Raw genomic sequence first — 27,951 nt, 5'->3', positions numbered from 1 at the left:
CAAGAATCGTTACAGATATAGATTTTTATTTACGTACACATTATCGGTTATCGTGGATATGATCTACAGCCCTGCGAACTGGTCATGCTCAACCAATACAGAGACTAGTTTTTGGTTCAAAACAAACTTTCATTTTTTTACTTTACCAATTACAAGAACTACAAAATGGACCCTTTTCCTTTAACTTACAGTATCATGTAATTGTGCTGCTGTAGGCTCGAGCTTCTGTCATTCTGACAGGATCAGAGTGGTCCAATTCTGACTCGATCTAGACTAATGCAGCACTGGACTTCACCAACTCTACATCTCAAAAAAGCTAAATACCACTTTCTCTTCATACTTTACATGGTTCGATTCATTGCCACACATGGCCTGATAGAGGCCGATTCAATCAAGTGTCTTAATATATGAGAGGGAGAGAAGAAGAGGAGAGGAGAGGAGGAGAGAGAGAGAGAGAGAGAGAGAGGAGAAGAGACTACAATAAAGTCTCAATCACCTGCCATCATTAGTTTGCTGTAGATGTAATGTGATTTTACAGATGTGTGGTGGTAACCAAAATTAGTTTGGAAACCATCTTTCTTGATTTGACAATCCTCTGAAGATCATTTGACATTGCGAAGCGTAATTATGAAAATGTGTTTGGCTAAATGTGGTTTAATTTCAGATTTTACATTACCTCTATACACAAATGTGAAACGTGATCATTCAGACACTGATTTAGCTCTTCAAAACAATCCTTCAGGAGCCAAAATTCAATTATGAGTCATAACCACCATAACTGAGCCCCAAATGGTGCAATATTTATTTTGCTTCTGAGGAGAGGAAGTGCTTGCAAGCAGACCACACTGGCCCTTTCTGTAGTTTGATTCTGTGACTTTGACTCCTCCTTTGTACAGACAGACTCTTAAATGAGTCACAAAAAGTGAAACTATTGTGTCAAGACACACAAACACTCACCATTTCAGCCATGTGACATAAAGCTGTACATGAAATGAACATGAATTTCACATGTGACCCCTGTTTTTCTGCAGATGGAGAGTGATTTGGCCTATGTTTGCAGCTCACGGGATGTGTGTGATTTTTTTTAGCCATCGATGTCCCAGCTGAAGAGGTGATGTTTCACCAACATGTCCTGAACTCCCTCCTTCAAAGGGCTCTGCTCCTTCTCCTGGAAAAAGAGTGGGGGTAAAGTGAGCCGTTTGGTAATGTGTCTTCACAATTGCACTGCACTGATTAAACGGCTCTCTGTTGTCTTAAATGGCTGAATTAATTAAAAACAAATGGCTGCGCTCAGCATTCCCGCTGATTTTCATGCTGTAATTAAACGTGGCACTCTATCAGTGCTTGAGTGCTTAAGTCAAGAAGGTCACTGGTGACATGAGAACCACAGTGCACTAACAACAACTCAGCTAAAGGACAGAGCGGAAATTCCTCTACGAGCTAACAAGCTTTTAAGTGAATTCTGAACTCCAGGTAATGCCTGTCACTGCTACTTACAGACAACAGCGAAGTCAGACAACCATTAGCATCAATCCTACATCTAGACTGAAGAGAGGATTTTCACGAGCATGTATACTTGAGTCACAATATCATCTTGTGCAACACCTGTCAATTCCGACACTGAATTCTGTCAGAACACCCAGACAATCCCCCCTAAAGCCTGTTCACACAAAGTTGAATGTCTGCATGAAGTTTTGATTACATGCATAGTCATATTTTTAAATACATTTTTCAATTGTTCAGATGCAAAAAAAAAAAAAAAAAAAAAAAATATCCAATGAGTTTGCATTTATCATGTTATAATATGATATATTATACACTAGTACCGTTAACATTTTTGGGATCAGTACAAAAAAATTTTTTTTAGCAAGGATATTAAATTGATCAAACGTGACAGTTAAGACATTTATAATTTAAGAAAATATTTCAAATAAATGCTGTTCTTTTGAACTTTTTATTCATCAAAGAACCATGAAAAAAAGATCACTGTTTGTCTAAAAAAATATGTAAATCACATTTTCAACTGATTATAATCAGAAATGTTTCTCGAGCATCAAATAATCATATTGGACTGATTTCTGAAGGATCATGTGACACTGAAGACTGGAATAATGCTGAAAATTCAGCTTTGTCATCACAGGAATAAATTACATTTTAAAATAGACTAAAATAGAAAACAGTTATTTTAATTGTAATAGTTTCAAAATTTGACTATTTTTGATCAAATAAATGCAGCCTTAGTGAGAGACTAAATAAATTCCATTCCATTTAGATGGAGCACTGGCAAAAACTGATGAAACGATTAAATAAACCAGCATTAGATTCATTGTGAATAGTTTTGGTGCTAAATGTTGGCTGTTTAGCTGCATATGACTTGGTGTGAGCAGGCTTTATCTTTACAAGCACACTGGGATACAGGGCCAGGGGTCTGTCTGAAGTGAAATGTAGTGGAGAGTAATATTTGCTTTAGAGCTTAATTAGCATTCAACACAAAAGCGGCTAAACTGTTTTTTTTAGAGGTTTAGTTCACATTATCTGGAGCCACTATGTAAACAGCAGTGCAGGACACACCAAGCGCTACAGCTACTAAGCTACTACTACCACCACCACCACTTCTTGCTCTGGCAGCTAGTTATCAAGCAGCAGGGCTAGTAACTAGTTGCCAGCATTACCTAGAGGTCCCAACTAAAGAGGTGATGTTGGACCAAGACATCCACCACTTCTGATTTGAGAACGGGAGTCTTCTGGAATGGCAGACAAACACGCAAACACGTTACCCGTGGTGTCTTTAAGGGGTATTGAAATTAATCGTTACTAAGATGCATCACGATGTGGACGTGGACGATTTTGCATCGATGCAGTAATAGACCATAATCGACGTTATAGCCTACTGAAATTTCTCTGACGTCACTGGTTGCATATGCACTTGCCGCACTACTGTAAAATGGCGGAGGAAGGTGAAACACAAAAGCGAGTAATAAAAAAAAAAAAAACAAACAAACAAACAAACATTATTTTAACATTTACAGTGTGTGAGCGTGTGCAGTAGCGGTTTTTGGCATGGGCGAACCGGGCAATCGCCCGGGGCGGCATTTTTGGGTGGGCGGCGCCGCCGGCACGAGCAGAAAAAAATTTAATAAAATAAAAATAATAATCTGGCAAATTTGCGCCCCCTGCAGCTGCAGGCGCCCCTGCTTGCTGAGAAGATGCCGTGCACAGAAGCTGTTTGTTTGAGAAGGGGAAAGGGGAGGGGGCGCGGAGGCGCGGGCGCGGATGACAGTTCACCTCTGGGTCTCTCCCAAATGGAACGGACGGGGGGGGGGGGGGGGGGGATCCATATAGTTATCTAAGTCAGTCAGACCTCGACTTTCTTCCAAATAACGCACATTTCATTCATAATATTATAAATACAGGCCTCTATATTTCCTGCACATTTTTGTTTTTCTGAATTGTCTGAATGGCTAATAAAAATAGGTAATACAAAACGATTACTTGGTCACCACCACCAAGGTGAATTGGTTTAGTCTTGACTTCTGGTCGTGACTCGTCGTGAGTGACAGTTGGTATGGGGGGGATCAGGGGAAATCTGTTGATTGTCGATGTCGAGTGCCAAATAAGAGATGGATCATGGACAAGAAAGGTCAAAGCCATCAGGTGCCCAATTTAGAAACGAGCGAAAGATAAAGGTATGCAACTATGTTTTCTCTGTATGATTACGGTATCCATGTCATGAATGAAGGGGCAATATTAATTGGTGGGTATAACTCTTATTTGTTAGCCTTTTTGCTATGATTCTTGCTATGCTTAACAATAATTCGGTTTTAACTCAAACACGAGATCTAATTTCACCATAATATTGTGCTTTGCAACAAAACTGTTACAAGTTCAGTTATTACACTGCAAAAAATGCTTTTCTTACTTAGTATTTTTGTCTTGTTTCCAGTCCAAATATCAAACATTTCTTAAATAAAGATGCATAATGTTATTTTACTAAAGTAGTAAAATGACATAAGATATTAAGTCTTGTTTTCTGGGGAAATAAATCAAAATGGGTGTAATTCAATGTAGAACCGCCACTGAGCGTGTGCATGCGTGCAAGTAGCCTATGTGTGCGATGGTGTGTGCAGCCTGTGTGTGTGTGTGTGTGTTAACTTAAGTACACTACTTGACAGTTTCATGTGCTTTTAATATTTACTAATGTTTATTAGATCTAAATGCTGCTGTCGACAGCTGTGTTCAGACTTTAAGGGATAGTTCACCCATTTTGGTTCACCCATAGTTCACAAATTTCATCATCATTTACTCACTCAACTCAAGTTGTTTCAAATCTGTATGAATTTCTTTGTTATGTGGAACATAAAAGACGATATTTTTATGAATGTTTGTAACCAAACGGTTGTCGGACACCATTGACTTCCATAGTATTTTTTCCCATACTATGGATGTCAGTGCCTCTCCACAACTGTTTGGTTACCGACATTCTTCAAAATATATTCCTTTGTGTTCAACAGAAGAAAGAAACTCATACAGGTTTGGAACAACATGAAGGCGAGTAAATTATGACAGAATTTTCATTTTTGGGTGAACTATCCCTTTACGTTTTGTTTGACTACAGGAAGTGTACTTTTAAAAAGGGAGTTCATATTTCTTACTGCTTGTATTCATTGACGAAAATGTAGCTATGTGCAGTAATATATTGCAACGCATCATATCATCGAATCAAATTGAACCGTTGACATGATAATCGTAATTGGATTGAATCGTGAGACCAGTGACGATTCCCACCCATAGTGTCTTTGTTCGTGTGGGAGGACATGTGAGACGTTTAGTGAATGTGAGTGAAGGAAGTGTTGATCTCGCACCTCTTTTTTGGTAGGCAGCTCACAGTCTTGGGAGAGACTGAAGGCAAACTTTGAGAGAACTCTGAAAGCAGCACATTCAAACTCATGTCAGTAATACACTCAAGATAACAGTTATGGCAGTCATTTCTAATACACAGAAAAGCTTTAAACACTTCTTGACCAATGAATTTCTATGACCCTTCCAGTTATGATTAACAGATCATTCGGCAATGAATCATTCAGACCAATTTGTGAATTAAAATAATCATTAAGAGCCTAAATAAAAATGTAGAGTAACACATTAATTTGTACATTTTAAAATGTTATTTCTATAACTAGTCTTGAGAATTAAATAAAAACTACATTAACACATTTTAAATTTCTAATTTAAATTGTATGTTTCAGTTTCCTCTTTGTTTGAATGGTTTGTAACCTCGATTTCAGCCCATCAACAGAGGCTCAGTCTTACCTGAGTTCACACTTTATCTGAACCCAGCCAGGACTGCGCAGGAAAGACCAGGGATGGTACCATTTCTCCACGGCACTCATACTGGAACACAACACCTCCAGCCACAGGTGCAGCACCTGCTCACTGACACAACACACACACACATACAGATGAAGAGAGTATATGCTGCACTCTTGCATTATGGGAAAAGAACCGAAAATTAAAGAGATACTAAAACAGCAGGGGGACTTACTTTAAGCCCACACAGATGAGCGAGCGGAACTTGACGTCCATCTGAACATGTGCAGTGTCGTGGCTCATGTTGACAGACTGCACTGCCTAAGTTGACAGGCAGAGAGCGCTCAATGCACACGCAAATAAACAGTACTCAACTGCTGATCACTGACAAGATTTCTATTGTAAAACTCACCCTGTACAGTAGCTCTTCAGGTGTGAGCACCTTCCCATCTTCATCTAACCTAAAGAGACAAGGATCCGACCAGCTATCAAATCAACAAAGTACTTTTATGAGGATTTAAAGAAGGTTAGATCTTATGTTATTACATGTCTCACCTGTAGGTCTTGCATAGCACCAGTCTGGAGTAGACAGAGTTGAAATCTCTCTCCACTTCTCTGCTGGCTGCCTGTGATCAACACACACACACACACACACAACTCTTTCACTCACTACTGGCATATACACATCTATACTGTATATTTATATAGGTAGCACAACCTGTTGCAAAAGCACTATAAAAAAAAAGGAGAGACTAACAGGGCGGTCACACTACACTTTTCGTTGCATTGACTTCCATTCATATGCATGCGAATGCGTCAGACCACAAACACAAGCTCATGTTGGGGAATGCCTGTCACCATCAATTTTGTGTTTGGTGAACTCTGACCTGCGAATTCATCACGTGAAGACGTGACCAGTAGAAGATAGATACGTCACCAGTAGAAGACAGATACGTCACCAGTAGAAGATAGATACGTCACGGCGTGAGATTTTTGCAGTTAAGTCAATGAGATTGTATATTTTTTACAACTTGAGTGTATTACTATTAGTTATATGTTGAATTCATGTTTATAAAAAAAGACTGCAGAGCGTGACGTTGTATCAAGACCGTTGCAGTGTCCAAGGAAATTTTGCATGCTCAAAGACTAGTGTGACCGCGGCTTAAGACAACATTTCATGTACCTCCTCAATGAAGAGCCATGGGTGACAGGGTCCCCCAAGTATGGAGGGCTTCTTCAGGCCGTGCTGAAAGATAGCCTGGAGAGCAGGACACAACGAGCCTCTGACCAAGTCATTGACAGCCTCAGTTACGGTGTCATCTCCAGCCAGAGAGTACTGAACAACAACACAGATGTGCATGAGAAAATAAACCTCTTAACAACCAATTATCTGAAGCAAAGACATTATTTATAATCACCTCTTTACTTCGTTCATCCAAGACTTCCACAAATTTTGCAGGAAACCAGCCTAAAAAGACAAAATGGTTGTGGGAAATACTAATTGGCTGCGTCCGAAATCGCACACTCTTGAGTAGGTACTTATTTTGAATTTGAGTAATTACTTCAGGGCTGATAAAAAAGTTCCATATAGTATCATATGCACACCAGAATCTCACTGGAAGTAGAAGGTCATCCAGGTACTTTTTTGCCTACTCTTTTATCAGTACTGTGAATTTGGACCTACTGCTTTTGTCACATACTGTTTTTCTTCTACTATATAGTGGGGAAGCATGCGATTTCGGACGCAGCTATTGACTTCTAAGTGTAGTTGGGATCATATCAGAAAATCAGATTTAAAGGGAACCTATAATGCAAAATTCACTTTTACATGGTGTTTGAACAAATGTGTGTGTCGGCAGTGTGTGTACACAACTACCCTATAATGGTAAAAATCCACCCACTCTTTTTTTAATCCCCATAAATCCCCGTTTGCAGTTTCTGTGCAATGTGACGTCACATATGCTTATCGCCCACGACTGCTGATGGACTCTGCCCTATTAGCATAGACCCCACACACAGAGTGAACTGTACACAGTCCGCCATGTTTATCTCCTCGCCAGAGCATTTAACAGCAGCGTTCAAGTAAGATATGTACTCTAAAATTTCCTTTTGTTTTTTTATTCATATTAACAGCATATATAGCAGTAGGTACTGTATATTATGCTGCTTTCAATTTAATACACAGATCTAATAAATACATGCGATTTCTTTACTTGCTGTTCACGTTAATAGACATAAACGACAGTGTTTATGTGAACTTTGTCAAATTACATGCAAGGTTATGTCAAAAACACAGTTTAAGCACAGTATCACATGAAAGAGAACTTAGTTCAATAGTCATGGGACGCTCCATCTGACAGCCAGCTATCTATGAGTAGTGTACTTTCTACGAGCTCAGAAAACCATATATCAGAAGTTTAGACTGATATGGCTTTAAAACGCATGCAGATAATAAGCTTTCATGATGATGAAGAACTGCAATGTCACGTAAGCGTGACCGCGATAGAGATGATGATCAAAACCAAACAGATGTTTTCGTTTTTGGCAGAGTAACCGAGGCACGAGCTATACATGCTCCGCCCTCTTCTGGAAAGCACGGAGGGGAGCAACAGCTCATTTCATTTAAAGATACAGGCATGAAAACAGCATGTTATTCCTTCCACTAACAAAATAGGCATTTACAACATGGTATTATAAATTATCTGAGGGGTACTTTGAGCTGAAACTTCACAGACACATACTGGGGACATCTGAGACTTGTATAACATTGGTAAAAAGGGGCATAAGCTTATTATAAGGTCATCTCAGCTCACCTCTTAGGCCGTTCAGCTCTCCCACCCAGCAGTGCTCGTCTTTCTGTGAGATGATCTAAGAATAAACACAGAAATACAGTTAAGGATGAAAGGTGAAGTATCAGTTCAAATGTTTTAGATGACAGAAACAGCAGTTTCTCACTGTAATGATGTCATTCTTCCGAAAACCCAGTTCATCATCGTCGTGCCGTTCAAAGTCCAGTAAGGCTTTGGCTCGTCTCCGACGATTCCGAGACACGACCAGGAAGTTCTCGTGATCCCTTTGATGACTTTCCATAGAATAGTCTGGAGTTAAATCCTAGAGAGAAAGAGACACACACAAGGAATGTACAAAACAAACATTTTATGGGCTCAAACTAAAATATATTGCTAATAATAATAAATATAATAATTTTTATTATTACAATACTGTAAATATCATTATTACAATTGTTATCATTAGTATAATCATTAATAAACAATGATATAATCATATTAATAAATTATTAATGGCTACAAGTAAGATGGACAGAAAGAGGAATTCCGTATTATTAAATGAAATATCTGGCTTGTTATCCGACTAAATAATTATAATTGATTAATAACTCGAGACTCTCCATGACTCACAGTGGTCTGTTTACAGGGAATGCAAGTGTGCTGCTAATTTCTTGTTGCATAGGCCTAATTTATGCAATTCAACAAAACAACTCAGTGAGTCATCCGGTCGGCTCAGTGCAATGATACATGAGTCACAGTGTGGCTGTTTCAGTGCAAATGTTCTGTTCCTAATTGACTTCTTCCTGGCAGATTTATAAATGTGATTCATTTGATTGAGTGGCTCTTACAGTGCTGCAGTTGCGGGGGTCCAAGCAGTGAAAGTGTTCTGCTGTGCGACTGATGGCTTCTCTCAGCGCTGCCACCAGCTCTGTCTGTTTAATGTTTTTGGCCTTTAGCGCCTCCACCTCATCCTCGCCCCAGAGCAGCGAGCTCAGGGTGGATTTCCTGTGCAGGCTTTGTCTGCGGACCACCTGCACAATGATGACAATTATGAGCGAGCCTTTGATCACATTTTGTATATTGTTATTGGGGTGTGTTAAAATGTGTGAATCACAGATGATGGTTAAAGATGCTTTTCGTGATCTCACCTTGTTGAGGTTGGTGTGGAGAGAATGAGAGTTGTTGGAGTTGAGCTGGGCCTGCTCTGCCAGGATGTAGGCCAAATGCTTGTGTCTGAGTGCATCTAGGTTATCCTGAGACAGAGATCCTGCCAGACGCACAGCCTCTCCCAGCACTGCGGCCCCGTCTTCTAGTTGACTGGGCAGATCTGACAGCGTGTTGAAGATGGATGCAGAGTTCTCAGACGATACCAGCTCTTCCTCCTTTAAAACACAGGAAGAAACGATTATTATTGACTGTGTGTCAATCAAACACTCATGATTGCCTTGTTTAACATATGAAGGCTTAGTAAATAGAATGTTTTTTTTTTCTTGTTTTTCTTTCATACAATCAAAGCAAAACACCCAAAGACATGTGCTACCTTGATCTTTAGCATGCCCAGTGTAACCTGGAAAAGCACCACTGAGCTCTCGTAGAAGAGCAGGTCCCAGATTCGCAGCAGGATGCGTATGTCCACCACACTGGCAAATGCAGTGAGGAACCAGTGTAGAGTGATCAAAGACAGTTCTGAGAGGGAAAACAAACGATAGAAGTTTTTATTTTATTAAATTTTTTATTCAGCATTTGTTTAGGAGGACTACATCTTTGGAACTCTGAAAAATGTATTTAAAAAAAACAGCAACAAGTAAATCAGGGTATCTGCAGTTTTTTTAAATGAAATTTTAGGCTTTTTAAGACAAATACAATTAATACCATATGTCCCTACAGAACAAATCCATAAAATGTTATGCATCTCAGATTATTTTACTTAATTAAACAAGTAGTTGTACATTCAATTTCAAAACAGGGTAACTGCAATTGTAAAATACTTAAGACTAGTTTTATTTAATATACACAAGTATTAAAAATGGTTTATGTACTAATATATCAATACATAAAAATTATAGGATGACTGATATTGGATTTTACTGATATGATAATGTGCGTAAAGAAAGGTAATAAATAGATTATAGTGCCGATGCTCAAAAAAAATGTATAAACTGAACGTGTTAAATAATGTTCTTTCATTCCAGACTTTCATTCCTGTGATGGCCACAAGAGTTTGTTGAATTAAATGCTCAATACAGCTTATCTGTAATTGGACTACAACTAATATCCATAAGAAAAAAAAAGATTATGCATAATGTGGTACTTTTAATTATAGACAAGCCCAAAATACACTGGGACTCTTATTTTAAAATGTCTATGCTGCTCGTTCAAAAAGTGATAAGGAGGCTGATAAATATGCACTTCTACAAACATCTACAAGATAAAAACAAAGTAAACATTGCCATTATTCATCAACAGTAAATCATAGGCAGTCACTTGGGATAAATGCACAGGATTCATTGATTGCGAATCGCTGAAACCGAGAGCATGTAGAGCGTGCAGCGTTTGGACTTTGAATGTGCAGCTCTCACATTAATTACATTTAAATAATCGCCTTTTGAAGTTTAATAATCAATGGCTGTATCGCAATTCCTGCTTTTTCTGTCCTCTAATTTAAGACCTCTTAAATGTGCAGTAAATGATTTCTGAGAAACGCTGTTGAAAAATGAAATCAACACCCAAATTAAAAAATGGTGAATATTTGCTAGATGTCTGCTCTGGGTGTGTGCTGAATGCTGTATTTGTACATAGTCCAGGCTGTGTAAATAGTTGAAAAAACAAAGTGGATCGGACCGATCCACTGAACACATCAACGGACTTGTAGCCGATCAGCAGCAACACTCATGATAGGGGAAGAGAGAGAAGGGAGATTTGTAGAAAGACTGTAGAAAGAAAGATGGCTGAGATATTACCAAAGAGAAAATGGTCAGAGGAATAACTGGAAAGAATGGTTACGATCAGGCAAGAACTACCGGTAGGTCCCGCATTAATATTGGAAAAGCTTTCTTGCACTGGAGAGACGTTAAGGAGCGGGAAGGCCTGAAAACAGACGCAGAGGTTGCTTTGTTTCTGCTGTTTCACAAAACCAAGATATGCTGTTGTTGTTGTTGTTATTGAATCACAGCTGTCTGATGCTGTTTGTGGTTGCCTGTGTTGCATTGTATGAAAGGACGGGTGTGTTTGTTTGGGTGTTGATTTCAAATATCAACTGTATTTCTCAGACAACACTTACTACACCTTTAAAATGATAATTAACACTTTTGTTATATCAATTAAGATATATAATAATTGTTGGCCTGGTTTCACAGATAGGTCTTAGATTAAGCCAGGACTAGGCCTTAGTTCAATTAGAACATTTAAATAGTTTTTATAAACATGCCTTAGAAAAAAAACATAACTGGTGTGCACCTTGAGACAAAACTTGGCACATATATATTTCAGTGCATGTTGCTTTCAGTTAAAAACAGCTCAAACATGCATTTTAGTCTGGGACTTGGCTGAAGCCTTGTCTGTGAAACCAGGGGGTTATAACCTTAAATTTGATCAAACTGAATTAAAGACGTTTAAAGGACCCTGTAAATGTGAGGCTGTGTGTGTCTCACCAATGTCATGCTCCTGTAGCAGCTGATCCAGGCGAGGCAGATACTGCACTATGAGCTGTCTGAGCACACGCTGGTCAGTTTGAACACCCAACAGAGTGGAAGAGAAGTATGAGGGAGGCAGTATGTCCTCTATCAGAGCGCACATCATCCACAGAGCATCTTCCTCCTCCAGAAACAACAGAAGGCAGGACACCACCTGCATCAAAGACAAACACAAATGCCACAGAGTCTGACACCCGATGACCCAAACGTTAGATAGCAGAGAGACTAAGACTCTGTGTTAAGGTTGTTCCTCACCATGCCTGTGCCCTGACAGTAGCCGATGTCGGGATACAGCCACGCAAGCCCTCTCAGGACCCGCCTGAGCTTGGGCACCCCCACACTCAACAGAGTGTTGAAGCATGCATTAGTGGGCATGGTCCGCAAAAGATCCTTTTCTATCTGCAGAAGAGACAGAGAGAAAACCTTAATACAGGAAATATTGGAAGATGGCAATAAATTAATTAATCAAACTAATCATGAATAAAATGCATATTGATGTCAGCTGAAACACCACTTGTGGCAGACAGGTCAAAATAAAAGTAGTTATGTTTTTTAAGCACATATTTCAAGACTTTTATTTTGAGATATTCAGATATTATCTTTTACGTATATTTTTTGCCATAGTGAATTTAAATAATAGAACAATGTAAGCTTGCTAACATCTTTTTGAATAGGCATGTTTCATTACTCATCAAGCTGGAAGAAAACACAGAACATGTTTTTCCAGTAAGATTTCTACATAACTTCTAAGTGCTAATATTACAGGCTCCTGTTTTTGTCGTTTGTATGCATCAGCAAAATAAATAAATAAATGTTTGTTGAATCATGAATGATTAATTTTTCCTGTTTTCACTGTAAAGCTGCTTTGAAACAATCTGTATTGTGTAAAGCGCTATAAAAATAAAGGTGGCTTGACTTGAAATGTAAACGACATACACTACCATTCAAAAGTTTGGGGTGTGTATGATCTTTTATTTCTAAAGTCTCATTCTCATCAATGCTGCATTTATTTGATAAAAAAAAAAAAAAAAAAGTAAAATAATATATATATATTTTTTTTTTACTTTATATTCCTGTGATGACAAAGCTGAATTTTCAGTGTCACGCGATCCTTCAGAAATAATTCTAATATGCTGATTTGGTGCTCAAGAAACATTTCTTATTATGATCAACAGAAAACAGCTGTGCCACTTAATATTTTTGTTGAAACTGTGATAAATTTTTTTGGGGATTCTTTGATAAATATAAAGTTCAAAAGAACAACATTTATTTGAAATAGACATCTCCACTTCAAATAAATCTCAGATCTATGGCAGAGATGACATGTACCTGCTTGGCTGCTGTAGTGTCATCATTAGAGCTGTTTTTGACGATTTCCCTGTAGGAAATTTCTGATGTTCGCTTTTTCTGCAGGGCCCCTGATAAACGCATCCACAACTAAAGAAATGCATAAAAGAGACAATGGAGTACGAGACAGATAAACACACAAAGATCCAGCAGAGATGCGGCTGGAAGATCACAGATTCGAGACGCACCGCTGTTCTCATGGGAATCTCTAAAAATAGCAATAAAGCATAAACAAGATATTACCAAGACATCATGTCCTATTTCAGTGAGATTAAGAATCCCTCAAGCATGAACATGGTTGCCATGGGAACATTACATCAGCAGATTAGCCGCCTGATGTTGTGTAACAATACAAAGACAGCTTTAAATATGTTGTGAGGTTCAAACACACACAGAAGCACATTCAGAGGTCGATGAACAAAGGCTCTCAGTGCTGACCTGTGGTCTCATGCTGTGCGGTATGCCCCCCAGCACGAGGGACCGAAGGCGGTCTGAGCGGGCCAGTGTGGGGGAGATCTTGTCCCATGTCAGGTCTCCTACGGTGTTATTGTGGGTGAACTCCAGATGGGCTTGCCAGCGAAGTCTTTGCTGAGGGTCTTCTCTCTGAGGAGCTCCCTCACCGTGCAGCCATTTCCGTGTCTCAACACCATCTGAAACGCACAAAAAAACCCACTTTCAAACTCGTCAAAGAAGACAGTACCAGATGAGACATGATCTTTTAGAGGGCTTGACATTAAGCTTTTCCTTTTTAAATCTGATCACTTACTTTTCCAAGTCACCTATCCCAAAAACACTTCTAAAACAAAGCTTTAACATTAAATTATTGGCAATAATTATACAGTGTTATTTAATACATATTATATACTTGACCATTCAAAAGTTTGGGGCTGGTAAGATTTTAAAATGTTTTTCTTATGCTCACCAAAGCATTTATAAAATAAAAATACAGTAAAAAATTTATATTGTGAAATATTACTACAATTTAAAAGAACTGTTTTCTATTTGAATATTTTCAAATGTAATGTATCCCTGTGATGACAAAGCTGAATTTCCAGCATCATTACTCCAGTCTTCACGGTCACATGATCCTTCAGAAATCATTCTAATATGATGATTTGATGCTCAAAACACATTTTTTGTGCTGCTTAATATTTTTGAGAAGATTATGATAAATATTTTATAGGAATCTTTGATGAAAAGAAAGTTCAAAAGAATAGTGTTTATTTGAAATATAAATCTTTTGTAACATTATAAATGTCACTTTTGATCAACATCATGCATCATTGCTGAGTAAAAGTAATAATTTCTTAAAGAAAATAATTAAAGAAAAAACACTTACTGACCCCAAACTTTTGATTGGTGATATGTTATGCAAACTTAGTGAATAAATATAATAAAATATAAGTTTTTCTGTGGTTGTCCTAGACAAGTGTTAAGGTTGATCCCCATTTAACTTTTTATTAGTGCTGATGTTCCCACACCAACCTTCACTATCAATCCGGAACCCAAATTCATCATAATGCAGTTCTGCTTCCATACTGGGGTCTTTCTGCAATAATCAGAACAATGTATGTGAGAAATGAACCATCTCCTATGACAATGAAGATGTTACAATAACAAAAAAAACATTTATCTGGCACTTAAGTATCAATGCAATATTATAAAACATGCCCTCTAAGAATAAAAAAGAAAGAAATGCAAGTAAACTACCTGACAGTACTTTGCCAGGATGTCCTGGGGCCACATGCTGGGTGTGAGGGCCGCAAAAGGCCCCCCTGGGGCTGGAGTGTAACTACCTGCTAAACAGAAAACTTTATTAGGAGAATTACTGTGTTTGACAAAACACAAATACAACCATGCTCACAATTAAAAATGTGTGCATTCATGCAGTAGCTTACTTGACATGGTGTTTTTTTAGTGTCTAAAGAGAAGAGTCCAATGAGAGCAGGTCAGTTTGAGGTTCACAGGCCCTAGATAAGGAAGACCAACACATACCAAATGTGAAAAAACCTTTCCCATAAGACAAAGTAAAGCCATTAACACACATAGAGCGTCATTCCTCAAGTGATCAATGCAATTCACAGCCTGTGGAAATAATCATCTCAAAATATGTGCTTAAAGGAGCCAACAAAGCAGAATATCATATAACATCACTTTAGTGCAATTCAATAAGGAAAAAAAGAAGTACGCTATGAGGAAGTGAAGTGTCTGAAAGCTTTTTTTAAAGCTAAACTTGAGCTTCAGGTAACCTATACTGTGTCCTCCTTTATGCTCCACTTCTCCAAATCAACGCAGACACACGGGACAGCGAGCTAAATCTTCAGCAGCACAGCATGTTCAGATAAATTAATCATGCCAGTGAGAAGCCCATAGACCACACAATACCTTAAAAGACTTCTCTCTCCGTAACACTGACATCAACCGGGTGTACAACCTACTGTGATGGAAATGGTTTATGTAATGGCCTCAGAAGTGGTCAAAAGGGGAATTCAACGTGGAATGTGCAGAAAATGCAGACTAAGGATGCTCAGGTCAAAGACCCTGTAGACTTACCCAAAAAGTGCTTAAAGTAGAACTAACAGTCACATATTTAACTTAGATAATTACAAACCAATCACAGTGAAGAAGACTTGAGTAACATTGATTTTTGTCCTCAACTGTAAGATATAGATGCACATGTATCTTTCTGTTCAGGGAATCTCTCTAGGTTGTTGTAACCTGTGAGCTCCAACTTTTATTCCTGCAAAGAGCAACTTGGGAGTCGTGTCTGGTAATAGACAGTGTGCGATACTAAACAGTTCTCTTCCGCGTCTTTTTGCACTTGAACGGACAAATACACACAAAAATGTCAAAATATCAGTGTAAACACAGTCGGTTATGTCTTAAGTGAACGAAAACAGTTGACAAAGCACAACAGTATAGGCCTACTGGATCTGTGCAGCTCCTAAAGTGACAGCAGCCTAAGATTCCTGCTCCCATCTCTAACAAATCACAACAAATGGCTGTCGCTGTTTTTGACTGAATAACTTTTGTAACTATATTTGTAATGTATATTTTATTTATAAAGTGTAGTGTTATTTTACATTTGATTACAGTTTCTGAACCCAAAACAATTTTTTAAATCGCATCTTTGTTCAGTTGTGTTTATTTATCCGATTGCTAATTTGTGCAAGGAGTTCTGTGTTGGCGTTGTTGCTGAGCCAGAGAGACCCACCCTGCAAAAACTTATTTCCGGGAGATGGCACATCTTAATATCAGGCTCTCTTGATTTCCGGGATATTGTATATAATTTGCCGGCGTCAGGGAGCCGCTATCAAATTCGTGAGAGGAGGGATGTCAGGGTATTGTTATTTCTGTGTTACAAATATTCATATTATCACAGAAGAACTGTGGTAAAAGTTTATAGTTCGGATATAAACACTGATGTCTCTACGTAAGTGATCAAAATAGAGTAAATCACCTTTTGAAAGTAAATTTACACTTCAGATAATGATTTTTATAACTACATTGTTACGCCACCTGGTGGCGACAAGTGACTGTAAAAAAAAATGTCACTGAATCATTCATTCAAGAGTTGTTCAACACTGATTAATCCTGTAATGAAACAAGGTACTCTAAGAGCGAGTCATTGAATCAATCACTTCTTTTAATCATTCACACTGTCACCATACTTCAGGAGGGTAATTACCTTGAAGTATTGTATGTATTCGGGATGAGAATACCCAGAAGGTACTGTAGTATTGTATTATATTATATTGACAACTGGAGGTTGTTCAAATTGTCCGTGGTGAAGAAGTCAGATTAGTAGGTTAATTATAGGTTAATTATATTAGTAGGTTAATTATATAGTAGGTTAATTTTTCTTCTATTTGGGCAAAATGGCTTAAACCCCAAATAATAAATTCAAAGCAATCATCTGTGAAAAAAAAAAAACCAGGCTTTAGGATGCCATCTACTGTTTATTATAGATGATTGTAATAGATGAGAAGCTTGTTCCAGGGACGGAAAGTCTTGGCCAATAGGAGGATCTTTGTTGACATCTTTGTACGCATGCGCGAGTGGTTGTGTGGCAACAAAACAAACAGTATTGCGGGCATTAAAGACGCGACGAGCATTTTCAAGAGAGTTAGCGGGCGAAATCCACAATATATAAGCACTTTAACATCTGAAGACCGGAGGAGGTTTGGAGAGAAGCTCAAAATTTGTATTGGTGACAAAATCGAAGTTATTCAAAGCCCATATGAGATCTGGGATGACAAAAAACGTTGGTCAGACTTGCCCGTGTCTTGGCCACCAATCTGCTGGGGAGACATTTATTCTTATTTAATAGAAACCCACAACTAATCTTTCACTCATGAAAGATTAAAGGCTTTCAAAAGTCTGGAGGCCTATGATTATTTTGTTTTTTCGAAAAGTTGGGCCGATCTTTTCTGCCAAACAGAAAGCAGTGATCGTGCTAAAAGCAGAGGTTAGAACAGCCTTTTCTTTTGCTTTTAAGTTTTGCGATCCAGAATAGCCCATTTTGATGTGAGGAACATAGTCTGGGTGCTGTGGATCGCGGTTTGGGACACCTGAATCAGAACGCGAAAACATATGACTCGGTTGATTTGACTCAGTTTTTTTATTTTTTTTTATTCAATCTTCTATAAATACATAGTCACTAAGACTTAGGCCTACCATGAACAAAATGAGCCTCACAAACTCGATCAGTAACGTTAGCTGCAGGAATCCAGGCTTTCTTCGGAGCGTCCAGGTTCAATCGCCTAATTGCACGCAACCATTTCTTTCGTTTTTCGCGATCCTTTTCGGAGGGAATTCGAAAAAACTTTTTATCAGGCCCCCAACGAGCCGTACTCGACCACACAGCAAGAGTGAACCATCTTCTTCTCTAAATCCTCCTCCAAACGTGCAAAACAATCAAATTACAGGTATCTAGCGGTGTTTCCTGCCACACGATTCCCATGATGCAACGCGACAAACATAAAAAATGACGTCACAAAAGATCCGCCTATTACATGCTCAGGAAAAAGGGGGTTGCGCATATTGAACTCAGGGACAAAAATTATAAAATGAGCGAGTACATCATGAATCCATTTTCCAAACCATGTTTTTGTCTTATCCTGAATCACTACGGTCCACCCATAATAAGTGTTTATATTCAGATTATTTTAGACTGGTTCGGGTTGTACTGCTGCGGAGTAGCCCAGTACCTGCGTGACTCGTCAGTCGTCATAGACATAAACAGAGAGAAGTAGCTCCGGCTACTAGGGCTGGGCGATAAAACGATAACGACATGTATCACGATAGACACGTAATCAATATCAATAAAAAATGCGTTCGATAAAACGTTGGATTTTTTTTTTTTTTTTTTGTCGGAAGAAACCAGAGGTTGCGAAGCAAGTTTGGTTGCATGAACAAAGGCACTCAACTCTCTGGTAACCTAGCAACGTAGGGGGTGACATGCTAACAGCCGGTCATGTAACAGTATGGTTGCGCCATATCGTTGTCTCGTGTTGGATTCTTCAGTAACAGAACCGGCGTGGAGTGATAAGTGGAAAATTAGTGCCCCAGCGATTGTTGATAAAACAGGAAAAGTCAGCTCGCCAGTATGGCAGTTTTTCTCTATGTCGTCGGTTTCTCTATGTTTATATTTAACACTTTGCACTATTTTATTACACTTTATTATGCATTTCTTACGTATTCTTTAATTTTGCACCTTAATGTTAAGAGATAATTGTTAAGTGTTCATTGTGATTTTAGACTTATGTTTACATTTTAATTATTTGAGTGTTTTCCATGGTTGTGTTGACATTTCTGCCTTTATAACTGAGGGGATTATAATCAGAGGAAGGTTAAGTTTAAAATAATTTTTTTTTTTAATGCAATATATTTGTCTCCTGGTCCTTATTTTAAATAGGTCATAAAAAAAGATCAATAATTATCGATATCGACCGATTTGAAACACTTATATCGTGATACAGCCATATCGCCCAGCCCTACCGGCTACAATGTTCTTCCACAAGATGCATGCAGTTCTGTTTATTAACCGAAAAGTTAAGGACTGCAGCTTTAAGGAAATGCGTGAGAGAGAGGGGATACGAGATTATAGGCTCACCCACATAAAAAGAAACGATAGCAAAACTGAATGCCAGGATTCTCACCTATTAGCTCTCAGACCTTTTGGTCTCCGAGTCAGTGTTTTAAGAAATGTGATGGTTTATGGCTGCTGTACCAGCCAGAGGCTTTTTAGCTGGTATGCAGATGCACCATTCAATTTCCTCATTTGTTTAAAATAAATCACTTCCTTGTTGAATAAAAACCAAAGAGTGAAGGACTGCTCTATAAATGCACCAGAGCTTATCTTCCTGCTCTGCCTACGTGTGTGTGTGTGTGTGTGTGTGTGTGTGTGTGTGTAAGAAAGAGAGCAATGGAAAACTTAGATGTTATCTGGATATGCATAATGCAACCTCATGGAAGCTACATTTCACTAAGGATATAATACACAGAGAGAGAGAGAGAGAGAGAGAGAGAGAGAGAGAGAGAGAGAGAGAGAGAGAGAGAGAGAGAGAGAGAGAGAGAGAGAGAGAGAGAGAGAGAGAGAGAGAGAGAGAGAGAGAGAGAGAGTATAAGGCCTCAACTATAAGGCTGGTTTTCTGCTGAAAATTGTACATATTAATCATTTTTTGTACCCTATTTTGGTGCTTTGGATAAGTTTGCTGAAGTCCCCTGGTTGAGAACCAATGTTCTACATTGTCACAAAGATAATATGATCTAAATGGCTAACATATATAAGGTTTTGTAAATCCTGGAACCCTGTTTTGTGAAGCAAACTGCAAACTGGCAAAAAAAAAAAGCCTTGTGAAAGTTTTGAAATCATCAATAAGAATGTCTTCAAATCGTCAATAAAGTTTTGCAGTGTACTCCAATGTAATGGAGTTACATTATGTAAGGGATAATGTATAGCGAGGCGGTTGTTATAGCAATACAACCCCGACAGGCTGATCACGACCCCGACTGGAAGCAGAGGAGTTTATTCATTTAAAAAGGATTGTATTGCTTCCGCTAAAGAAAATTGTCCGTTCCGTCTCTACGGTTAGAATCCTGCGTCCATAGCAACGCTCTGTTTTTCATGGCAACGGTGTGTTATAGCAGCGGTCTGTTATCAAGAAATAACAGACCGCACTCTACATTAGAATTCAACCAAGCCATGTAATAAATCTGTATAATGTGCAGCTTATGAATTTTCTGTTTGTAAATAAATAAAATTAGTGAAGAATTTTGTAAAGAAAACATTGAATGAAAAACATTTATAATTGTAGTTCTCAAAGTTAAAATATAGCTTTTTATACATTTACAAAACCCAAATGAGATCAGATTCATGTACAATAGACCAGTGTGCCTGAGCCTCAGAGGACAGTCAGAGTCAAGACATCACTGCTGGCTCTCTGTAGGAGTCTCCATCATAAACAAACACTTACAAACAATGACACTCCTCATCACGCTGTGAACCCCATCGATAGTATCATCCCTATGGCAACAGACCCCACGGCAACCAAAAAAACATAGGAAAGCAGCCGAAGGCACCGCGTTAGCGATCAGTGTGTGAGAGGAGTCGGTGCTCCTATGGTTGGGAATCGAAAATCGATTCTAATTCTGGTGAGGTCAGGAATCGGATACTTGTTATAAAATTAAAATGTTTGATTCCTTTGTGAGCGTTTCACTATGACTTCAAGCGCAAGACGACTCACTTGAAAAATGCCTGTTTTCAGTGCGGCCAGCATGTGTAACTATATTAGGCAACTCTTAAAGTGACAGCAGCTGCATATATAGCAGCTATAACACTAATCAAACAACAAAAGAGAGAAAATTCACTCGTTCTTGACTGAATAACATTTGTAACTAGGCCTATATTTGTAATGTAAATTTTATTTATAAAGTGCAGTGTTGTTGTTACATTTGATTACAGTTTCTGTACCTGAATACCTGAGAATCTTAAAACACTTTATTTTAATCGTACCTTTGTTCAGTTGTATCTATTTGTTGCGATTGCTCTTTTTTTTCTTTTTTTTTACTGAGTCTTTACTCCTCTTTAATAATGCTTGAAATTTATATTAGTTAGGCTAGTTTTTCTATGGTATTTTTAAACCACAGGCAAAAGTTCCTTGCGTAAGTTTTCTTTAGCCTGTTGATTTTTGTAAATGATATTCAGCTACAATTAAATGTTTTGCAATAAGACTAAATGTAAATGATATCTAAGGCTTTTTTTTACCTTATTGGAATCGGAATTAGGAATCGATAAGAATTGGAATCAATAAGCAGAATCGAAATCGGAATCATTAAAATTCAAACGATACCCAACCCTACTCTCAGAAGACTCTAAGAAACCTTACAATTTCCTATAACAGTAGGTTACAAATTCCAGTGTGGGCTTCAAGCTGCTAATGAAAGTAGATTGGATCATGTCAAGTTAGGTAGATAGATGATTGTACCGTTGTCATTACACCGACACCAGGGTATCTGTGATTTTGGGGTGAATTTAAAATGACCAAACTGCTGGTGTGGCTGTGCAATAACGGGTATATTAGCTAGGCTAGTTGATGAGGCAACATTTTTGTAATAAAGGTAACTTGATGTACTACTAACATAATAAAAACATAAAAAAATATAAAAACAGCAAATTTACTAAAACATTAAATTAAAATTAAAATTGAAAAATGTAAAATAAAAATTCAGAATATTATTAAAAACTACTCCTAATGACACAAAAATAACACTGGTGTGTGCGAGACCGTGATTGTGAGAGACGCCTGCCAACCGAAGGCCATTCATGCCATGAGGCACGTGGCAGCTCTCTGACGTCAGCAAAAAGGGGAGAACAGAGGGAGGGACGGGGGCAGTCAGTGTGTTACATGACTCACTGTGTGTTGTGACTAGAAGAAGCTGGAGGAAGGAAAGATGGAGGTGGGGCTGTTGAGAGACAGGGGATCTTTCCCATTGAGGCTATTATTGGGGTACTTTTTTCCAACACAGCTGGACACACTCAGAGGCCATCAGACATCTCAGCTCCCGGGTGTCACAAGTTGGTGATCTCTGGCAGGATATCCTAACCTACCCTGTGCTTAAGGAGGGCGTGAACCACAGTAGACAAACAGAGCCAAACCTTACAGCCACACTATACGTATGTCAAGGGAGTGTCGGTTTTAAAGAAGGTTCCAAAACTTCAAGCTGACAAAATCTTTGTTAGCACTGACCAAACAATGGGTCTCATTCACCAAGCATGCGTACGCACAAATTTGTGCGTGAAATCTGCGTACGAACATTTTTACAAACAAATCATGATTCATCAATAACTTTAGTTCTAAAATATAGAACAACTGAAACCACTTGTACGCAGAAATGACATACTCTTGGTGGCCTAATAAACATGTTAAGAGGCTATTATTGGGGTGTTTGTTTTTTGGGGATGGAAGGAGTAGAGTTAAAGGGGTCATGAACTGAAAATTCTAAACTATCCAAAAGCTTTTATTGAGATCAAGGACAGAAAACGACAGGATCTGAAAAGTGTGGAATTATGACGTAATAGTGCAGTGAAAGACCGCCTTTGCAGAAGATGATCAACACCGATGTCTAAGGCCTCGTTTACACTGTCAGTGAAATGTGACCCAATTCTGATTTTTTGCTCATATGTGACACAGATCGGATGTGTTCTATGATGGTGTAAACAGGAAAAAACACATGCATTCGATTATTTCGAGATCGGTTTCCGGCCTCATTCATAATGTGGAAATAAATCAGATATAAATCGGATATGTGCCAATGTGACTGTCATGTAAATGGGAAGATCGGATTTTCAGAGGCATTAGGCAACGTCTCTGTGGTTTAATGACGAGAGAAACCCCGACGTGCTTCTGCAAAGGGACGGATGGCCAGACGAGGAGAGGAATGGGGACAAACGTTGACACAACATATCAAAGGTTGGCTTGCTCATCCTAAAATTTCAGACCCACTGCTTCTCGTTAAAACCCGCCACAATATGCTCCTATCAGTCCTGAAATCTCTCTCGCACACAATAACTGAAGCATATGCACAGGCTGCAATGATGGCACTTTTCGTCCTCCTCCGCCTCATAATCATGGTGATGATTGGCGAACTTCGCATATATCGCAGAGCTAGCATCAATCATATTTTGCGTTCATCCATCTGTGCAAGATCATTTAACCCTTTAAGCATGCGCGATGTTTCAGATAGTATGGCGAGTTTAAACACATGAATAGAATATGGGTCAAATCAGAATTGGGCATCAAGACCTGCAGTGTAGGCCTAAACGAGGCCTAAGTCACAGAGTCTTTGGTGCCGCCCACTGGCACGTTAGTGAATAGTGACAGGAAAACGAGAAAAGATCGACACAGGATCAATAACATTATCTTCCAAAGGATTCTTCTAATGCAACTTATGCAAGGAAAGTGTTTTTTTTGTTGTTGTTTTTTTTTAGCTATGCAAGTCTCAGCAGTGCATTATTTGTTTGTATTCGGTACATTTCACAGTGGATTATTCAAGTTCCGACATATTTTCTTTGTCTCAAAATCGTTCAATAGGCAACTGTTTATGCATCAGTAAATCAAACCAGTGACTAAATTATCAACTTCGTATTGTTTCTCTTAGTACCATGAAAATAATCTTATTTAAATTGTGATTAAATTGAATGTGATCAAAGAATGCTTCCTTTACAGTCACCTAAGATATCAATCACACAGTTTATCTGGACACTTGCCAAAACTCCCATTATCAATGACACTGCACGATGAAGCTCTTACTGTTTTTACATCGTGTTTGCATTGTTATTTATGGTGAAAGCATTCGTGAGAGAAGCAGAAATCGTGTTGCAATGATAAGATCCATTATGAATGTTAGCCAATCACAGTAGTGGGCGTTAACACTGAAGTCTCACAGCAGACACACCCCTTCAAACAGAGCGTTCAAATCAGAGGACTAAAATCAGGGTAATAGCCATTTATTTCTAGAGTGTGACAATTTATGTAAAAATCATATTATTATAAGTGTACCTCAGGAAACACTTTATATACACACACACATATATATATATATAAAATCCAGTTCATGACCCCTTTAAATTACAATTAGACATTAAACCTGAATTATAGTAACACAAATTGCTTTCACTTATTGATGGCATCATACACGCTAGTGAACATGGGGGTGGAGGCATCAAGCTAGGGGTGAGATCTTTTTGGGTAGGGGCTTGTTTGTATTGGCGATTTTAAATATTTTAAGCATTTACCAGAAATTGTTTACTGCACTTTTAACAGCTTCAGTGAGGTAAAGAACTACAATCCTATGAAGCACTGTGGAAGAGAAACAAAAAAAAGAGAAATTTTAAACTATTTTATTAATAGTTTAACTATTTAAAAAAAAAAAACTAATTATTATTCTAATATAATGAAAGAAATTTATTTTAAAAATAAATTAATGTAGGGATAGTTTATCAAAAGTAAATTAGTCATCACCTGTATGACTTTCTTTTGTGGAAGACAAAAAGAGATGCAAGGCAGAATAAGAGTCTCAGTCACCTTTCACTTTATGGAAAAATGTGCAATGAAAGTGAATGGTGACTAAAGCTGTCAGTACAAAATATTCTGAGTGTCTAGGATCATATTTTGTGTCCCAGAAAAGAAATGATGTGACCAGCATGACCGCATTCTTCATTTACATTTTATGGAGACCTTTAAAAAAGGAATAATCAATGGCAGGACGAGTCATTTTACCATATGGCACCTGAAACGAGTTCAAGAACTAGCGCACGGGTGCAGTTCACAATGAATCATTCAGAATAACGGACCTGCTGCTGTATTAATAAGGGTTCGGGGAAACCGAACCCAATAAAACACAGGAAATTCATCCCCTCAGCGACATTAGAAGACAATCATCTGCTATCGTTATCCTACAAGAGTGCGTTTAAACTAAGTCAAAACACTGTCAAAACACTGCTGCTGTCAGACAAGCAAACTTCACGAGTTGAACACCTTAGAACAAGAAGAAACGTTGATGTTCGTTCCTTAATATAATCTTATTTTGTATTCAGTATTATTACATATACAGGGCAAATTATAGCAACCAAGTCCTCCAAATATGAACATACTGCTCCTAAATAATATACGATACTCTCAATACGTGCAAACTACTTCTGAGAGGACATTCAAATCTGTGTGCCGCTTTCATAGTCGATACCGTGACTGAGAAAATACATCTAAATAACACGTAAACAGTAACGTTACACTAAAAATGTAAGATAGCCCGCTTGGCAGAAGCCATCCAAGCATCAGTAACGTTAATCAAAGCACTTGCCGCTACGATTAGCCACCGAGCTAGCGAACCAACACATTTTATCTATCTTCTTACCTTACGTCATGCTGAATCACCTTTCTGAAGAGATGTACTTCGTTGTACTATTAAGCATATATTTTGCGGATACGGTGCAAGTATGGGATGTGTAATTGTAACTCGGGTTTTGTGATGGTGGACAGACCGACTGTTTTGCGTCATACACCTGTTCGTGTCTCGCACTGAAGGATGATATCCTTCCGCCAAAAGAGATTTCCTAAAGAAATAGTTCCCATCCTACTAACAGATTTTGTCAGCTTGAAAGCAAAAAAAACAAAAAACAAAAACAAAACCTTTCTATAGCAGAAACGGTAACTGTGATTTAAAATGGAGGAAAGTAAACCGTATTTTTTTTCTCTATATATATTTTACCAATCTTTTCAAAATTTACTTTACATCATATCTGGAACTTTACGCTTCATATGAGCTTTCACGCGAAATATCGAGTCAGCATAGAGAGTTGAATAAGAGTTGTTTGGCAACGAACTGCTCACGTTAGCCGCGTTGTGTAACGAGCCCATTATCATCTCAGTGCTCAGAAGTCATGTAGCAGAGCAGGAACTATAGCAAACTGCCAACACAACATAATATCCATCCGCCGTCTTGATTAAACGTCATGACGTATACTTACAACGTTGATTAATCAGTTTATTCATTCACTCTTTACCACCTATGTTTAAACGGTTTAAACTTTAAAGCGTATTATTTGCTGTCCATGTCGGTATTTTAGCACTTCTATCTGATCACAGGGCAGATTACTGATTTGCTTAATAATTTCTTAGCGTAATTTTCGCAGTAGATTTATTGCTTTAAAAAATGACATAGAGAAATGTTGGGTTAAAATACATTTTAACTGCTGGGATACAAAAAGAAAGAGTCTTAATGCAGTCGTCAATGACAATAAACATAGGCTACATGAAATACATATACGACAGAGACTTTATGCTATGTGGATTTATATTTATGTGGATTTATTATATGTATATTCACACACACACACACACACACACACACACACACACACACACACACACACACACACACACACACACACACACACACACACACACACACACACACACACACACACACACACACACACACACACGAACTGTTCTCTATTTCACTGAATAACATTAACTTTAAAAAACAAAAACAAAAAAAAACATGAATTTAGGTTGAAAAGTGCCAATGCCAACTTCACCACAAGGTGTCAGGATATTGCAAAATATTTTAATTAGAGCAGTGAAGTAGCCCACAAGATATTACTGGAAGATGATTTTATTTATGGCATACTTCAACAAAACACAGAGTGAAAAGGGGACACATAACAGCAGAAGAGGAAAGTTAAGTTTATATGCTGAGAAATTGTTCATGTAAGACAATAGCCTACAGGTTTTGGGCACATGAAGTTGGTTAACTGCATTTCCCAGAGAACATGATCTGTCTCTCTCAAGGTGTGAAGTTTTTAACAGTGAGAAAAATCTACAGTTAGATATACACACAATGGATTGCTTCTGAAAAAGTTCTCATGCGAAGTATGTATACAAGCACTTGTTAAATTGCAATAAATATATAACAGACATTGTAATAGAGTCTATGTTAATGGAGAAAATATACATTTATAAAGGTTTGGCAATCCTTGGAACTTGAAGTGAAGACCAACCAAACTAGACAACTGTACGGGCAGAGAAGTAACCAAGAGAAAGCAACAACGTTTCGCAGCAGAGCACATTGACTGAAATATGAGAAATCTCTTTAGCACTTATTCAGCCTCTTTGGGTGAATAGCTTGAAGGAAACCACTTTATGAGCCAACATAAGTCATGCCTGGAGTTAGAAGCCATGTGATGACCTGAAAAAAATGAGTAAAACTGCAGACCGAGAAGATGAAAGTTGAGCTTTTTTTCTTCTTCTTGAAACTCTGTCGTGTTGCCTAAATATTTATTCCCATAGTCCCATAAATATAGATCCCATAGTTAACATTAATGCATTAACTATAACAATAAGCAATACATAGGCTATGTTTGTCAGCAAGGGGTTGCAAAAAGGCAGACATAAAAATGCTGGATCTATTTGCAAGCTGTCTTCTTAAATGAAAGCTTATTCAGGCTATCTGGAATCAAAAACACATACATCTGAAAAAAAGATTGAAACAAACAGGGCTCTTTAGGAAAAACTAGGGCTGAATCCGAAATTGCATACTTCCCTAGTAGGCAAAAAAAGGTAGTACTGAGTACTGAGTTATGAGTAATTATGCATTTCTAAGGCACTAAGAGAAGATCTAGGATTCAAAATGAATCTTCAGCTGTCAGGCGGAGGTCTCAGAAAGTTGAAATTTTGCACGTTTCTTAAATTATGAGTGCTGCAACTTGTTTATTTTTTATGGTTATTCTGACATGGTGTGAACGCACCTGT

At 38.1% G+C, this 27,951-nt stretch overlaps 1 protein-coding gene across 5 annotated transcripts; it reads right to left on the bottom strand.

The window, feature by feature from the left end:
* Window positions 1–6: 6 nt before the first annotated feature.
* On the bottom strand, window positions 7–26,050 carry sgsm3 (small G protein signaling modulator 3). Of its 5 annotated transcripts, none has more exons than XM_082138613.1 (22): window positions 24,661–25,531; window positions 24,435–24,498; window positions 15,034–15,105; window positions 14,846–14,934; window positions 14,621–14,684; window positions 13,574–13,785; window positions 13,118–13,225; window positions 12,044–12,187; window positions 11,747–11,942; window positions 9,637–9,782; window positions 9,245–9,478; window positions 8,945–9,127; window positions 8,263–8,418; window positions 8,121–8,175; window positions 6,726–6,775; window positions 6,491–6,643; window positions 5,863–5,933; window positions 5,720–5,768; window positions 5,543–5,628; window positions 5,311–5,433; window positions 4,863–4,923; window positions 7–1,168 (listed from the first exon to the last, which is right to left on the bottom strand). In XM_082138613.1, the coding sequence occupies exons 3-22, from the start codon at window positions 15,038–15,040 to the stop codon at window positions 1,085–1,087; spliced, it is 2,271 nt and encodes a 756-aa protein (XP_081994739.1). In that variant the 5' UTR covers window positions 15,041–15,105; window positions 24,435–24,498; window positions 24,661–25,531; the 3' UTR covers window positions 7–1,084. The 5 variants fall into 5 exon arrangements, with proteins under 5 accessions (XP_081994739.1, XP_081994738.1, XP_081994741.1 ...); XM_082138612.1 differs by having other exon boundaries at window positions 24,435–24,488; XM_082138615.1 differs by having other exon boundaries at window positions 14,846–14,931; window positions 24,435–24,488.
* Window positions 26,051–27,951: the final 1,901 nt, after the last annotated feature.

Source organism: Leuciscus leuciscus (assembly GCF_965113295.1).
Source record: "Leuciscus leuciscus genome assembly, chromosome: 1".
Classification (NCBI taxonomy): domain Eukaryota; kingdom Metazoa; phylum Chordata; class Actinopteri; order Cypriniformes; family Leuciscidae; genus Leuciscus; species Leuciscus leuciscus.
This window is presented reverse-complemented; position numbering and strand designations above follow the sequence as displayed.

Excerpts from the sequence above, each read along its gene's own strand:
- sgsm3 (XM_082138611.1), bottom strand. Across the intron at positions 11,943-12,043 it reads ACTGTCAGGGCACAGGCATG|GTGGTGTCCTGCCTTCTGTT; the intron begins GTGAGGAACAAC and ends TCTTTGATGCAG. Across the intron at positions 6,644-6,725 it reads TGGATGAACGAAGTAAAGAG|TACTCTCTGGCTGGAGATGA; the intron begins GTGATTATAAAT and ends GTTGTTGTTCAG.